Source organism: Rhincodon typus, chromosome 21, assembly GCF_021869965.1.
Source record: "Rhincodon typus isolate 14 chromosome 21, sRhiTyp1.1, whole genome shotgun sequence".
NCBI lineage: Eukaryota > Metazoa > Chordata > Chondrichthyes > Orectolobiformes > Rhincodontidae > Rhincodon > Rhincodon typus.
The window spans coordinates 32,685,746-32,703,003 of record NC_063352.1 but is presented as its reverse complement, the minus strand read 5'-3'; the positions used below and the strand labels follow the sequence as shown (position 1 = coordinate 32,703,003).

Sequence of the window (17,258 nt, the reverse complement as noted above, 5' to 3'; positions counted from 1 at the left end):
AAGCAGCATCATAGGAGCAGAGAGGCTGACGTTTCGGGCCTAGACCCATTTCTGATGAAGGGTCTAGGCCCGAAACGTCAGCTTTCCTGCTCCTATGATGCTGCTTGGCCTGCTGTGTTCATCCAGCTCTGCACCTTGTTGTCTCGGATTCTCCAGCATCTGCAGTTCCTACTGTCTCTTGATCAGAATCGAAGTAGTTTTGCATACATAACTCACGCATACTTCATTTTTAATTGCTCGGCAACACTTTTTTTTGGCTAAAGCACCAAAATGCAGCAGTCCAGATCTGGAAATTCCAGTTAGAAGAAAATTCTGGGATAACACAAATGCTATTGTATTCAGAATTCCTCATAATTTTGGATTAGTCTTCTTGACTCTCTGCTATACAGCATTCACAAAGAGAGATTAAATAGAACAATGTTGTTCCAATCCATTAAATTATACCCCATCTGGCCTGAAATGCTGTCACACATCACCCCTTCATTTTCCACACGCCACACAGTAAAACTCACTGAAAGCAGCGTCTCGGACAGCTTCTGAACATAATTCTCAGGAGGCAGGCATCCCAGGGCAGGTCTGTTTATGAATGAACTCTGTGGTAGAACACAACACAAAGTAGTTATTAGCCCTTTCAAAAATAGTGCTGTTAAAACAAGAATGCATGCAACAAGAAGCCTAAATTACCTCTTGCATGAGAGGAAATGGGAAGAATGGAAAAGAGAGGCAGCATAAACTAACTGGTGCAATTTTAAAGGGCAATCGAAATAGAAAACTGGGTGTAATTACACAAATCTTTATAGCTAGCAGGATAAGTTGATACAGCTGTCAAAAAAGCACATGTGATCCTAGGTTTTATAAATAAAACATATGGAGTAGAAAAGAAAGGAGGCTATGCTATACTTTTATGTCTTAGGTCTCAGTTGGGATATTGTGTCTAATTCTGGGCATCACACTTTGAGAAAGGGTCAAGGCCTTGGAGAGGCTGCACAAGAGGTTTCAGGTACTTGGCAAAGAACCAGAAAAGGGAGGACGAGACAATGTTTTAACACCATGAGTTATGAGTTATGATCCAGAACGCTTCACATAAAAGAGTGTTGGGAGCAGATTCAGTTGTAATTTTCAATAAAGGTGGTTGTATAAATACTTGAAGACAGAAAGATTGCAGGGCTATGGAGAAGTTTGTAGGACCAAACGAACAGCTTCAAATGCCTGCACAGCCTTGAGGGGCTGAACTGCCTCCTTCTGCGCTGTGTTATCAAATTACCATACACTTCAATTTTGTATTGACATTCATTTCAGCTTGACAACTGCAGTTTAATAAAATCATTTAATCACCTGTGACATTGCTTATTGGAGAATGAGTACAGATTTACTTGCAAAGCTGGTAGTCTCTTTAAGGCCATTCGGCAATTATTTTGACCAAATGATTTTAAATAGGAACATCACAGTATCAATTACACACAAATTCTAGTTGCTGTTGGATTTTCTTTTAGATTGACCAAAATGAAAAACAGCAGAAATTATTGATGTCTTTTCTCGCTGCGTATACAGAAGGAAATCCCAGTTGTGATTTGTTGCTCTCTCAGCTTTTTCCATGTGAAATGGGGTTTCCACAGGCTGGTTCATCACCCTTCTCCATCTCCATTCAAACCAATCAGCATTTAGATTTTTACAGCTCCCCCCTCAATCCCGTGGCTAACTCGGGACAGGTGACCATCACTGATGCATACCATGTCTGCACCAGTAGCTAGGTTCCTCATTTCCTCCTCTGGCCAATAAGTCCTGAACTGGGACTTTGTGGTGTGTATTGTTTTGTACAAAGTGTAACATTTAGAAATTGACTGATTTATGGGCCATGAGGTTTTTATATTGCTATACCACGCACAAGTGGAGATGCTATCCTGCACAGCTCTATCAAAATAATTTCCACATAGCTGGTTTGCTAACGTTCAGCTTTTAAAAATAAGTTGCAAAGCCCGATACAACTTAAAAGTGGGTAAGGGATCGCAATGCGCTATTAACCCCTGCCCATTGTTCCTGATGCAGGCAGCATGCAAATTTTGTGCTTATTTTACTGTTCCCACCATGCAGCCTGGTTAGGCTCACTATAAAGTAACTGTTTCCCTGAGCAGAGGGTACAAAGCCATGAGAGGGCAGCATGTGTTTAAGCTGGACTGTACTACTTAAAAGTCAGACCTCACCTCTGAAAGAAGAGTGCATTGTGGCAGGAGCAGTTGCTAGAAATTAACCAGAAATTCACCCGGGAAAGATGCAAGAATGGCACAGCATGGGACAGCAGGGACAGCATGGGCCCCAGGATTTTCCAAGCTGCACTGAATGTTCGGTCAAGGAAGTGTCATCAACCAGCAGGAGAGCAGGAGGCTCCCCGGATACAATCTTAAAAAGGAGTGGGATCAAGTCAATGCAGCAGTTGGTGGCACCATGGGAGCCTGAACGACCTGGTCACAGTATTGCAAGAATTCAATTATATCACAGGGGAGGTCAAAGTTAGTAAATGCCACCTCAAATGCCATAGCTCAACAAGTGCACCACTATCCTCATGCATTATTCAATTCACCACACCCTTATTACTCACCTCCCAACAATCTCAATTAACCAGGCTTTCATAGATTTGTCTCACCATCACTTCATACCAATTCTCCCTCCTCACATCCTACTTTCTGTCATCCTCTAACCTCTACGCATTTACAAGCTGCAGATGGTGCAAGCATTCACCCATACTTCCCCCCACTCCGCCCCCCACCCCCGACCCCTCCCCTCACAACTCTAGCCTTTTTCCTTTCAAATACCCATGAAGTGTGACCTGGCCAGGCAGTAGGACAAGGGAAGGAAGGGAAGTGCAGGAAGAGAGCAATGATGATGAAACACCATCGCACTCACATAGAAGCAGCCACCAGCTCAGATGTTCATTCTGTAGGTGTTTTAGAGGATAGTTGGGATTTGTATGAGGCAACATGGGAATGGAACAAGGAGTGTCAGCTCACCTGAGGACAAGGGGTGCTATGTATTCTGCTGCAGAGGGCACAAATGAAGACTTTGTTGCAGTGACATACAGATAGGTTTGCAAAAAGAAATGCTTGGCAAAGTGGCAGCCCTGTCAGAAAATTTGTGATCAATGTGGAAGTACATGGATGACACTGGTGCTATCTTGGCACAGGGATTTGCAGAGAGTTTGGAGCTCAATTTTTCCAGTATGGGAATGGTGGACAACATCGTGACAACATTTGCAGATCCAAGATACAGGATCTAACGGTTGATGTCTTATCTTCTGTTACTGTACGAGAAGTCACACAACATAGCAGTGCTATCATGTAAGCTCATACAGCTTCCATCATAGCTGCGGATTGTAAGGGACTTGTGGGATATCATAGCAGTCCAGCATGCTGGCCTCCAACACATTGCTAGGATTGCTCAGGGAAAATGTCAGTGGGACTTTGCAGCACAAGTCTGCTGTCCTCTTTCAGGATGCAAACACTCGTCCATCCACCAATGTCACCTGACCAGTACCTCTGAGTGACTGTTAGACATGCAACACAGACATGCCGTGGTGCTGCAGTCTGAGTCATGCCTACTTGGGCCAAAGCATCTTGAGGTCTTCCTGACTGTTCCATCTTGGGCAGGGGCATGAGTGTGTATTGGGGGGTGGTGGTCGTGGTGCATTTTCTCTGATTGGTTGCCCCCCACAATTGAATTTTCCTGGATGCGTTGGGCACTCTTGTTGGATAATTTACCTGCCACCCCATGCAACCTGTGGTATAAACAAAGAGTGACGGACAAAGCTAACAGCGCTCCCTGAATCTGTCCACGTGCTAAATCCTGAAGATGTGGTCTGTTTATGAACGGAAATGGTGAGCTCTGATAGTTTATCAAACACCAAATTCCCTCCCCATATTTTGAAAAGTTTGGGCCAATATTCATCAAATTAGTTTCTAACATCACATAAAATTTAAGAACATCAGGATGACTTCTAATGGAGGCTGCATAAATAAAAAAAAATCATAATTTAAATACTTAAAAATCTAATAGCAAAATTTTAAGGATCAAATACATTTAATCTAACGAGAAACTTAAAAGACCAGATGGTTTAAATTGTTGGATATAAATGTGCTGTTGATAGTTTTCTGGTAGAAAATGTAGCCAGTGTCAGATTGTAATGTATAATTCTGATTTATAACATCATATCTTATCACTGGTGGCAAGTTCAAACACCCAACTGAAGTCAGTCAGTTAATTAAATAGATCATTCTGACAAATAGATAAAAGTCATCATAATGTGAAACATTTTGATTTAGAACTCTGGTTTCTGTAACTGATTGAAAATAGAGACCAAACAGCAAATACACTCAAGATTTCATTTATCTGAAAGTCTAGTTATTTGCACTAGCCAATCAGTAAACAAAAAAAAGGACAACATTCTGCTAACTATTGAGAGCCGGTCATGTTCAGCAAATAAAGAGAAATACAAACCTTCCTAACCACTAGTGGGACTGCTCTCAGTTAGTTCTATATTTGTGTATCAGAGCTTCACCAGAGGATCTCTCACATTGGCTTATACTCCCACCTTTGCACTATCAATTTTCCAAAGATTACCTTTCGCTGACCATTATTCCTCACTTACATCCTGCCCCTTGAACCAACATTCAACCATTGTGTTTTATCTGTGTCTCAGCTCTTTCACTGTCTTTTCAGACAAGTTGACTGACATCCAGGCTTGGATGTGCCACAGCTTCCTCCACCTAGTATTGGGAAAGCTGAAGATTTTGCCAGCAGCAGCAAACAAACAGCACTTGTATTTTCTGAAGAAGGGTCTAGGCCTGAAACGTCAGCCTTCCTGCTCCTCAGATGCTGCTTGGCCTGCTGTGTTCATCTAGCTCTACACCTTGTTATCTCTAGCACTTGCTGTTCAGCAGGTTTACAGCTGTCAGCAGGCATCCAACAGAATGTAGTGTCCTTCACTGGAGATGTGGGACTTCTATGAATTAGACAATCACACTGAAGAATTCAAATTGAGTTACACTGGGGCTTAAATACCCCTGAAAATATATTAGGGAATTACAATGTGTAATTAATCTACTCCTGTTGACGACAATGCAGGTAGCACACAAACTTCATACTGCTCGCTTATTTGAATAAGATCTCTGTCCAGCCAATGTTAGTTGCTAGCTTGATGATTCAGCAAGGGGTTAAATTTATGAGGGAGTAGTGCTGCTTAAATCTACCCTGCACTGTTTAAAATGAGTGGGACCTCTTAATGGGGGAGGGGTGCAATGTGGCTGCAGCGGATAGTGGAATTATGATTGAAGAGACTCTGACCTGGGAAAAAGTGAAGAATGGCCCAACCATGGACAGTATACATTCCAGGTGCACTGCAGGTATTGCTAGAGGAGATATATTCTGTATCTGCCCTTCAATCCAGTATTTCTTTTACATATGGGGACGAGGGCATCGCTGACTAGGCCAGCATTTATTGCCCGTCCCTAATTGCCCAGAGGGCAGTTATGAGTCAACCACATTGCTGTGGGTCGGGAATCACATGTAGGCCAGGCCAGGTAAGGATGACAGTTTCCTTCCCTAAAGGACATTAGTGAACCAGGTGGGTTTTTTCCAATAATTGGCAATAGATTCATGGTCATCATTAGACTCTTAATTCCAGATATTTATTGAATTCAAATTCCACCATCTGCCGTAGCAGGATTTGAACCCAGGTCCCCAGAACAGTACCTGGGTCTTTGGGTTAACAGTCCAGTAATAACATCAGTAGGCCATTGCCTCTCCTGGGATATCAGTGCAGCAAAATCACTGTCAGTACTCTACCAAAAATATTTACTGGTAGAGCCTGATTCTGCAGCACATGAGAATCTATAATAAGCTGCAGATGGTATAAGGGTGTAATCCTTACTTTGTCCCCATCCTCCCAGTACAACCCTAACCTTGCACCTTTTTCCTTCCAGGAACCAAAAGAGATCCGACTTGACCGGACAGTGGAGAACCACTAAGGAGAGAGTGATAGTGAAATAATTTGATTTCACACTTCCTGCCATCAACTCAGTTACTGAAGCAGCACACAGATTAAAGGCAGGATCTGCATGTGATGAAACACTGGCATGAGTGACCTGCAGCCAGGGGAAAGGGTTGGTCAGGTACCAGCTTGTGGCTGGGTAGGTGAGGTCAAATACTGGTTCTGCGGCAGGAGAATGGAGATGTGCAGCAGCCTATGGAAGAACACATGGGGATGCACAATAGCATATTTGATGGATTGGCAAGTCTACCTTTCCTGAGGGGGAGACTGTGGCTTCATAGAGTGTGAATCAGCAGACATTTATTCAAAAGATCTCATTCATTCTACCATATATACCACTCTGTCATGCTGTTGGCCATCAGCCACCAGGGCAAGTTGAATACATCCTGAGATGGTGCTGAACTTTCTAGGCCTTGAGCTGCTGAATGTCAATCTCTCAGACTACCTTCAATCTCCTCACTGAAACACACCAGTTACACTGCGTATTGAGTACGTATGTCAGCGAATAGGAGGTGGAACAAGACAATACATCACAATGAAAGCCCATTTCCAGTCCATTTCATTGTTCACCTCCATCCCTATCTCAGTCAATCTACTGCCAATCAACATGAGACTCTGATCTCCTGTGTGCTCCTGGATGTTCTATTCTCCTTCATCTGCCCACCTTTTAATCTCACTGATTTGCATAGTTTCCCATTTATATTTTCAAATCTTTCTGTGGTCTCAGTCTTCACTACCCTGCAACCTACTTCAGTTGTAAAATTCCGACCTCCCCATATCCAGTGAACTCTGTACTTGTCTGATTCTCTGCACTCACTTCTCCTTAACCCCATCCCAGACGGTTGAGCCAAGGCCCTATTACATGAACTGTGCCCCCTATATCTCCATACATCTCCTACTGTCTCCTGACTCAGCATTCATCTAAGACCAAAATCCCTGTGAAGGGCTTACAGACAACTTTCATTGTCGAAGTTGTGTAACAATGCAGGTTGTTCCTGTTTTAGTTGGCAGTTAGTAAACAGAACTAAAACTAAAACTGATCTGTAGTAACCCGAGAGGCAGCTGAAATGTAATCACCAAAATATTCTGCAAGTTACAAACAAAACAGTGAAATAATATGTCAAAAAGGTAATAAAATGAAAGCGAAAGCTTTTCATTCTTTAACCTCCTGCTTAACACTTTTGTCATCAAGTGGTAGCCACATTTTGAAATGACACCAGCTTACATAATTAGATGAGGTTGTGGATACCACTTTGAGGCAGTTAACACATTGTTGATGCCAGACACACTGTCCCAATGATGCCAGCATGCACTCTGGAAATTACCCTAATAATGCTCTGTAGTTAATGAGCTCACTGTAAATGACATATTGGATGGAATATCCTGATTTTAAATTACGAAGTGCTTGCGAAGTCAAAGATCTAACAATGAAAACTTTATTTTGCTTCTCCACAGCTAATTCTTCCACATACAATTTTACCGAGATGCTTTAAAGCACCATTCAGTGTATCATAGAAGCCAAGTATCTCTGAAGTTCATCATGTGTCTGCAAAGACAGCAGATGGACAAGGTCCTGGAGACACAGGTTTTATGGTGTTCACTAAGCCACAGGAGAACAATGTACCTGTGGTGGGATTATTCAGAGTTGTCTTTGGCTTGTGCCATTAGGTCTCCCAGAAAAGACCAATTGCTATACCTTCCACAGGCTGCACACTGGAAGTGGCCACATGTCCATTTCATTGGGCTGCTCAAAACGTCCATGTCTCTGTACAGCCCAGCTGCACAATGACAGGAAGATGTGGCAGTACATTATTCTATGTGGTGGGGCACTGTTGGCAGAATATGCTAACTCTCTGGGTAATCTGCTCACTGTGCTTGAGAGAAACCAGCAACTCTCCCTCTTGGAGCTCCAGGATGATAACATTACAACTCCTTTCTGTCCTCAGAAGGCCAGTGTGTGGAGGAGTGGAGCCACAGTGGGTGGAGGAATATTGTGGTTCCTCCATAACTGATGTTACCCCAAATCTAGAAACTGACTCTACCGAGAATTCCTTGAGTCATGGTCACCCCAAAGCTTGGTAGCCTGTTCCTTCATAAATCTGTAAATAGAACAAATGTACGTGGTTTTAGAATTAGATGTTAAAATGTTATCTTCTTTAAAAAGAATTCTTGTGTTTCTTAATTTGATATCTATTTTAAAATAATGAACAGAACTACTTAACGTCAAGTGTCATTGAAACATAAAAGATTATTTCAAATAATTATTATTTATAGAGTCATAGAGTCATACAGCATGGAAACAGACACTTCAGTCCAACCAGTCACTGCCGACCATAATCCCAAACTAAACTAGATCCACCTGCCTGAGCTTGGCCCATATCCCTCCAAGAATTTCTTTTTCATGTACATATCCATGTGTCTTTTAAACTTTGTAAGTGCCCGCATCCACCACTTCCTCTAGAAGTTCATTCTACACATAAACCACTCTCTGAATAAAAAAGTTGCTCCTCATGCCTTTTTAAAATCTTTCTCCTGTCACTTTAAAAATATACTCCCTCATCTTCAGTAACCTACCATAAGGAAAAGACACCTGCCATTCACTTTATCTATATTCCTCATGATTTTACAAATCTCTATAAGGTCTTCCCTCAATCTCCTATGCTCCAGTGAAAGAAGTGCCAGCCTATCCAGCCTCTCTTTTTAATTCAAATCCTTCATTCCCAGCAACATCCTGATAAATCTTTTCTGAACTCTCTCCAGCTTAATATAGCAGGGCGAACAGAACTGCACACAGTACTTCAGAAGAGGCCTCACCCATGTCCTGTACAACCTCAACATGATGTCCCAACTCTTATAGTCAAACGTCTGAGCAATGAAGGGAAGTGTGCTAAATGCTTTCTTAACCACCCTGTCTACATGTGACACACTTCAAAGAATTACATACCTGAACCCCTAGGTCTCACTGTTCTGCAACACTATCCAAGGCCCTACTTTTAACTGTATAAGTCCTACCCTTGTTTGTTTTACCAAAATGCAATATCTTGCAGTATCCTTTTCTCCATCTGCCACTTCTCAGCCCATCGACCTAACTGATCAAGGTCTCTTTGTAATCTTAGATAACCTTCTTCACTATCCAAGATACCATCACTTTTGGTGTCATCCACAAACATACTAACCATCCCATGTGATCTAATTTTACTACCATGAGGAACCTTGTCAAAGGCTTTACTAAAGTCCAAGTAAACAACATCTACTGCTCTGCCCTCATCAATCTTCCTCAAAAAACTCAATCAAATTTGTGAGACACGATTTCCCTTGCACAAAACCATGTTGTCTATCCTTAATCATTCTTTGCCACTCCAAATGCATATAAATCCTATCTTTCAGAATCACCTCCAATAACTTACCCACTATCGAAGTCAACTCACAGGTCTACAGTTCCCAGGCTTCTCCTTATATCCCTTCTTAAACAGAGGCACAACATTAGCCACTCTTCAGTCACCCAGCACGTCACCTTTAGTTACAGGTGATACAAATATTTCTGTAAGGGGCCCTGCAATTTCCTCTCTAACTTCCCACAATGTCCGAGGATACACTGGGTCAGGTCCTGGAGATTTATTCACCTTAATATTTTCTAAGGCCTCCAGCACTTTACTCTTCTGTAACTGTTTTCAAAACATCAATATTTATTTCCCTGAGTTCAATAACCTCCATTTCTTTCTCCACAGTGAAAACTGATGCAAAAATATTCATTTAATATCTCCTCATCTCTTGAGGTTCAACACAAAGAACGATCTCTTTAATCTTTAAGGGGCCATACTCTCTCTCTAGTTGCTTTCTTGCTCTGAATGTACTTGTAGAATCTGTTTGGATTATCGTTAACCTTATCTGCCAAGGCTATCTCATATCCCCTCTTTGCCTTCCTGATCTCACTGGTAATAATTCCCCTCCAATCTCTATATTGTTCAAGAGATTCAACTGAATCCAGTTATCTACATCTGACATATGATTCTTTTTTATTCTTGACTAGAACTTCAATATTTTTATTCATTCATTGTTCTCTTATCTTACCAGCCTTACCTTTCACTCTAACAGGAACATGATTACTCTGAACTCTCATTGTCATACTTTTGAAAGCCCTTCTCTGATCAGACGTCGCTTTAATTGTAAACATCTACTCCAATCAACTTTTGAAAATTCTTGTCTCATACCAATAAAATTTGCCTTACTCTAATTAAAAACTTTAAACTTTTATGCAAGGCTTATCCTTTTCCATAACTATTTTGAAACTGTTACGAATTATGATTACCAATCCCGAAGTGTTCCCTTACTATCACTTCAGTCACTTGCCCTGCCTTATTATCCAAGAGAAGGTCAAGTTTTGCTCTTTCTCTAGCAGTAACATTTACATATTGATAAAGAAAATTTCCTTGAACACGTTTCACAAATTCTTCACTATCCAAACCTTTAACACTATTAGTCAATGTTTGGAAAATTAAAATCACCTACTATTAAAACCATATTATTCTTACATATATCTGAGATCTCTCTGCATATTTGTTCCTCAAATTCCCTCTGACTATTGGGGGGCCAAAAGTACAATCACATCAAAGTAATCATTCCTTTCTTATTTCTAATATCAACCCATATATTTTCACTGGACGATTTTTCAGAAATATCTTCTCTAGACAGCAATAGTATTTTCCTTAATCAAAAATGCCACTTCCCCTCATCTTTTACGTCCTTTTCTATACTTTTTATAGCATCTGAAACCCAGAACATTGAGCTGCCAGTCTTGTCCATCCCTCAGCAACGTTTCTGTAACAGCTATGATGTCCCAATGCTATGTTCCCACATATGCCCTGAGTTCATCAGCCTTACCTGTAAGACCCCTTGCATTGAAATAAATGCAGTTTAATTCTTCAGAGTTATTCTGTTCTCTGATGTGCTCTTGTCTGTCTTTTCTAAATAGCTTGTTCTTTTCAAATTCAGAACCATCCTCATTATTCTTTCTATTTACTCGGCTACTTAGGATCCCTCCTCGCCCCCTCTCTAATAGTTTACAATGACACTTAATAGAACTAGCAAATCTCCCCACGAGGGTATTGGTCCCTATTCGGTTCGGGCAAACCTATCTTTTCTGCCCCAGAACTGATCCCAATGATCCAAGAACCTGAATCCCTAAAGATTACACCAGCACTTCAGCCATTGATTTATCTCCTCTATCCTTTTATTCCTCCCCTCATTTAAGCTTGGCACTAGGAATAAACCAGAGATTACTACTTTTGAGCTTCTGTTTTTTAATCTTCTACCTAACCTCTTACAGTCACTCTGTAAAGCCTTAAACTTTTTCCTAGCTATGTCATTCCCACCAATGTGTACAATAACTTCCTGCTTCTCACTCTCCCCTTTAACAATACTCTTCAAATGTTTTGGCACCAGGAAAGCAACATACTGTTCTAGATTCACACAAACTGTGCGCAGAATCTCGTGTCTGTGCTCCTCAAGGGATAGTCCCCTTTAACAATTATTCTTTCAAATTTAGTCAAATCCCACCTAACATAAGATTCATTCTTAGTGCCCAAGATCTGACTACCTCTTCTATTTTCCTCTGGGTGACTATCCTTTTCAAAAATACCCAAAACTGAATATCTGTCTGAGAGAGGAATAGCCGCGGGAGAGTTTTGAACTACCCTGTTCCCTTTCCTGACAGGCACCCGATTATCTGACTGATCCTGCTGTGTAATCACTTCTCTAAATCTACTAGCCATCCAACTCTGTGTCTCTTGTATGCCCTCAAATGACATTAAGCCTAAAAAGATGCAGCTTTCACAAGCACCTTATATACAAATAAACTATCTTTCCTTATCCAAAGAAATAATATTAAGCATGTAAAAAATTAAACATGGACAACTGAATGAAAAGTGACTCAAATAGTCCAGCAGACAGCTTTCAATCCTCTAATATAAAAAAAATCTCACTCCAGTGCTGTCCATGTGTAGGCCTTTCCAAAAGCTCCATAAACACAACTCCTTTTTTTTAAAAAAATCACCTCCTTGATTTAAAAAATTGCTTTGGCATGTTAAAAATTTTTTAAAAACATCTCTCCTTCTATACATACAATATTTTAGCGTATAATTTTAGGGAATAAAATTCTGAGCTATCCACGTGTAGACCTCTCCAAAAACTCCATAAACACAACTCAGTTTGGAAAAAAAATGCTTTTTTGCATATGTATTGTTTTAAACTACATTAAAGATTTTTATTTACCTGTAATACTTTACAAGGTCATTGATTTCTTTTTAATCATTTTTGTCCAGTGGTGTTTTTCTGTCCTCCGCAATTGTTCTCCACTCCCGTTTCATAACCAGATTTGTAACACGTGGCATGGTTTCTTTTTTCAGCCTCCTTGGCTAAATTCTGGAATTTCCTCTCACATTTTATTCTTTCAGTTTCGCTGTCATTACAATGCTTCCATGTCTAAGGAGGTTTATACGCAATTTCTTGAAACTTGCTGTCTGAAAGTGATCTTTCTCTCTCTTCCAGTCCCAACTCTCTCTGTTCAAACCTTTTCCTATCTTTTTTATCAGCACTACTATAGTCATTGTTTCTCTTTATACTTCTCCATGTTTCTTCCTAAGCTACAAGAGTCCCACCACATGCTTTTTTTCTCCCTCTAACTTTACTGTGTTGAAATCTCAGAACAATGCAAGTAACCTCTCTCATCTATCTATGTAGCACCTGTTAAAACTGACCATCTTGAACGTTAGACTGAAGATCTAAAGGTCCCTGGTTCAATCCCGGGTTTCGGCAAAATGAGCACTTGCTGATCGTGTCAGCCTTTGTTTTAAAACTGTACGCAACAAACAACAACACCTTCTGGTTGCCAACCATTTTAACTCCCTCTCCCACTCCCTGTCCATCCTGGGCCTCCTTGAGGGTCACAATGACATCACCCGCAAACTGGAGGAGCAACATCTCATATTCCACCGCAGGAGCCTATAGCCTGATGGCCTAAACATGGAATTCACCAGTTTGAAAATCTCTCCACCCTGACCTCATCCTATGTCCAAGCCTCCCTCTCATCCTTGCCTCCTTGACCTGACACAACCTGTCCATCGTTTCTCCCTCCTATCCGCCCCTCCCATCCACTGACCAATCCCCACCACTCCCTACCTGCACTCACCTACCACCATCCCACCTACCTTCCCCAGCCCCACCCCTCTTCTCTATTTATTCCTGAGCTCCCTTCCCCCCTCTCCATTTCTGAAGAAGGGTCCTGACCTGAAACGTCAACTTTCCTGCCCCTCTGATGCTGCCTGGCCTGCTGTATTCTTCCAGGTCCACACTGCGTTATATCTTGACTCAAGTTGCTTTGTTTGCTACTCCTTTCAATCTTCATGACAGTCTGACCAATCTTTGGCCTTTTACATAAATTTCTCAATGAAATAAAATATAGCCATCTTGAATTCTTCAGTTGAGATATTATAATTATTTCCTATGCAATAATGTTGCCTGGCAACTTTTGATTTACAATCAACAAAAGCATTTGACCTAGCATTGTAGAATTATGCAGCGCTGAAGTAAGTCATTACTCAATTATGTTTCTCTGAAAGTCTCTGCCATTTAATTCCTTTGAATTTTTTTCAGATATAAATTTCCATTTTTTAAAGAAACAAATATGTACATCGTTCTTGCCACTGTTTCTGGTATGCATCTTCTCGGAAAAAGTGTAAGAAAACGTTTCCTCATTTCTTTCCCCATATTTTCTTTTGGGACTATTCTATTACTCCTCTGACCAGCTTCCTGTCTTGAATCCACCTTTAAGCCTGATCTCATCCAAACCTTTGCTGCCCTTATTCAAACTTTCACCAAGTTTCATTCACCTATAACCCCGGGTTAGCTGATTTACATTGGCCTGTTGTCCAGCAATGCCTCAATTTAAAAATATTCATTCTTGTTCTCAAATTCTTCCATAGTCTCACCCTCTCACTACCCCTGTAATCTCTTAAAACGCTCTGAGAATTCTGTGCTCTTTCAATTCTGGCCTCCTGTACATGCCTGATTTTAATCTTGGGTGACTGGGTCTTTCAGTAGCATTGATCCTGTACTCTAGAAGGATTTTCCTAGATATATCTCCTTCTCTACGTCTCACTCCATCTATAATTTGCTGCTTAAAACCTACCCCTCTGTCTAAGCTTTTGATCACCGAATATCTCACTATATGATTTAATGTCAAAAGTTGTTTGAAGTCTCTTCTTTGGAATGCCTTGTAACATTTTACTACTTTAAAAGGTGCTATATGAATGGAAGTTGTTGTGTGATCATCAATTTAGCAGCTCACTCAGCAGTGGAAACTCTTATTTATCTTTTAAATTTCTTATCATTCTAAACACCTCCATCACTTACACAGTGCCTTTGTAATACAACCTCCCACAGCATTTACAGCACAGAAACAGAGCAGTCTTTTCAGCTGACAGTGTTAATGCTCCTCAAAAGCCTTCTCCCAAAATTCATCATCCAACATTATCAGCATATTCTTCCATCCCTTTCTCCCACTCTACCTTCCCCTTGAATGCATCTACGCTAATTAACTGAGATACTTGCAATAGCTAGTTCCACATTCCAAGCACACTCTGGATAAAGAAATATCTCCTCAAATACACATTACATTTAAAGATGACTATATTATTTGTATAACTCGAAGTTGTAATCTCCTCAACTTGTGTAAGTTACTTGTGGAAATCGCCAGGTCTATCCTTTCATCAAATCCCTTCATAATTTTAAAGGTTGCTGTGAGGTCATCTCTCACCTTCTATTTTTAAGAGAAAAACACATAGCCCCATCCTATTCAGCCTTTCCTTTCAAATCTGGTGTCAACCTCTTTTTAATACACAGGCTCTTACAGCTTTTGGCACAGCAGCACACACATTAAAGAGGCTGATTGTGCTCAGCCTGTGTGGGAAGATCTGGGTTTGAGAGAAAAGTTGCTTGTAGATCTGTTTTGTACCTTCTCCAGAATCTCTCTATCTCCTTTATAATATGGAGCCCAGGAATGCGCATAATACAGGTATTGCCTGTTCAGTCTGATCTCATAATACATTTTTGTTTTTGCAAAAGTTGTAAATAGGGAGGTTCCCACATAGAGGTTTATATTTCACTGCAGTTACTAACATGCTTCTCCAAAGCTTTCTGTTCACATTTCCCTCTCTTGACCCTCCACTCACGCCTCTGCCTCCCAATCTTCACATTCACGTCTTCTGTTCCCACTCGCTACTTCCCTTCTGCAACTTGCCCACTCATCATTCCCCTCTCTCAACCCTCATTCTCATCATTTCCCTCTCCACTCCCTCCCACTGATTTTGTCTCTTGACCCTCCCATTCGCTGCTCCACTCCTCCAATGCTCCCAGTCACTGCTTCTCTCCCCTGATCCTCCCACTCACTACATCCCCATCACAAACCCTCTCTGCTTCCCACTCTCCACCTTGATTACCATCCCCTTCGTGAATCCTTACCAATGGTAGAAATTGCTTTGTAACAGCAATGACCCTGATTTTAATCCAGGGCAGGTTTTGGACATGTGGATATTGAGGAAAATTGGAAACTCATCCACTGCTACAGGTTGAAGCCTAGGGTATTTTAAACACCTGGGCCCCATTGAAATCCTGCTGCCTAATTCCCAGAAATGGATGGAAAATGGTGCAGACCAGAGACCATCCATTGACCACAATATAGGCAGCAGCCTCAGCTTCTGGGGCTAGACAGTGAGGGTCTTGTGTTCAGGAAATTGGGAAATTCCATGAAATGGGATACCTTAGCTCTCCTGGGGAGTGCCTGCTTGTCTCTCTGCTTGCTACATCCCATTTCCTGCAGTCTTTAAAATGACAGGGTCACTTGACCTGAAACGTTATCTCTGATTTCTCTCCACAGATGCTGCCAGACCCGCTGAGCATTTCCAGCAAATTTTATTTTTGTCTCTGATTTACAATGTCTGCAGTTCTTTCAGTTTTTAAAATGATAATATCTGTCTCATTCAGGCAACCAGTTAAAATATGCAGAGGTAAAGAAGCATCCTTCAGCTCTGAGTGGGGGGTCCTTACCTTCTGCTCTGTAAAGTAAATGATATATGGAACAATGGATTCCTGAAGAGTGGTAATGATAGGTCCGTAACCCAGGGTTACTTTCTCACTCTGCCCAAAGAGTTAAAAATCACCCCAGTATTTGGTCGGCCATGAAAGTTGAAATGGAAATATGTACTGTTTAGATTGTGTGGGAGAGGCAGGTTTCCTTCCCTGGGGACACTAGTGAACCAATCTGATTTTTTAATGATAGCATGTTGGATATATTTATCTTGGTGTTAACCCACAGGTTACTGGCTGAATTAAATTTAAACTTGCATGTTGGGAGTTGTGCGTATGATCTCTTTTTACTCGTCCAGTGCCAAACACTGCCTGAATGCATCTAATTTAAGAAGTTTTAAAACTCACACTGTAGTCTCCAACTTGGTTAAGAAAATTGTTCCAAAATTTTCTACGTTGCAAATTCCGTAATTACTTGGAACAAGAGACTCACATACAGGCATTGAACTGGCATATCTTACAATCATACAGGCACATGAATTAATAACAGGAGTAAGCCACTCCCCCTCCAAGCCAGTTCCACCAGTCAATAAGACCAATGTTGATCTGTTTGTATTTTTGAAACCTACATTCCCATGTATTGCTCCCCTTGGCTAACAAGCATCTATCTACCTCCACCTGAAAAATATTCAATGACTACACCCTAACCTCTTTCTGAGGCAGAGCCTGAAAGTTGCACAACCCTCAGAAATGATTTTTTTCTCTTCATCTCTGTCCAGCAAGGGTTTTCAAAATTTAGGGGGTCAGTGTTCACCATAATTCTGGACTCAGCCACATCTTATCCATGTCCACCTTGTCAAGCCTGTACGGGATCTTATTAACTTCAAGTTATGAGTTAAGGAAGCAGCCTCCAGCTATTTTTTGGCGGTAAGGGTGGGGGGTGGGTGGCAGTTCTTTACCTCCTGCTCTGTAAAGTAGATAATATGTAGAACAACGGATTCTTGAAGGGTGGTAATGATGGGTCCATAGCCAGGGTTTTTTTTTCACTCTGCCCAAACAGTTAACTTTTAAATTCACTCTTTTAAATTCTACTGAAAACAAACCCAGTCTGTCCAATCTTTATTCTGCACTCATAAGA

At 41.1% G+C, this 17,258-nt stretch overlaps 1 protein-coding gene across 1 annotated transcript in view; it reads right to left on the bottom strand.

Annotated features, from left to right (window-relative positions):
* abat (4-aminobutyrate aminotransferase) overlaps window positions 1–17,258 on the bottom strand; it is a 166,107-nt gene that overhangs the window by 26,626 nt on the left and 122,223 nt on the right. The window contains exon 7 of the mRNA XM_048609726.1: window positions 513–593. Within this exon, the coding sequence (XP_048465683.1) occupies window positions 513–593 (81 nt within the window). The remainder of the gene's footprint in view (window positions 1–512; window positions 594–17,258) is intronic.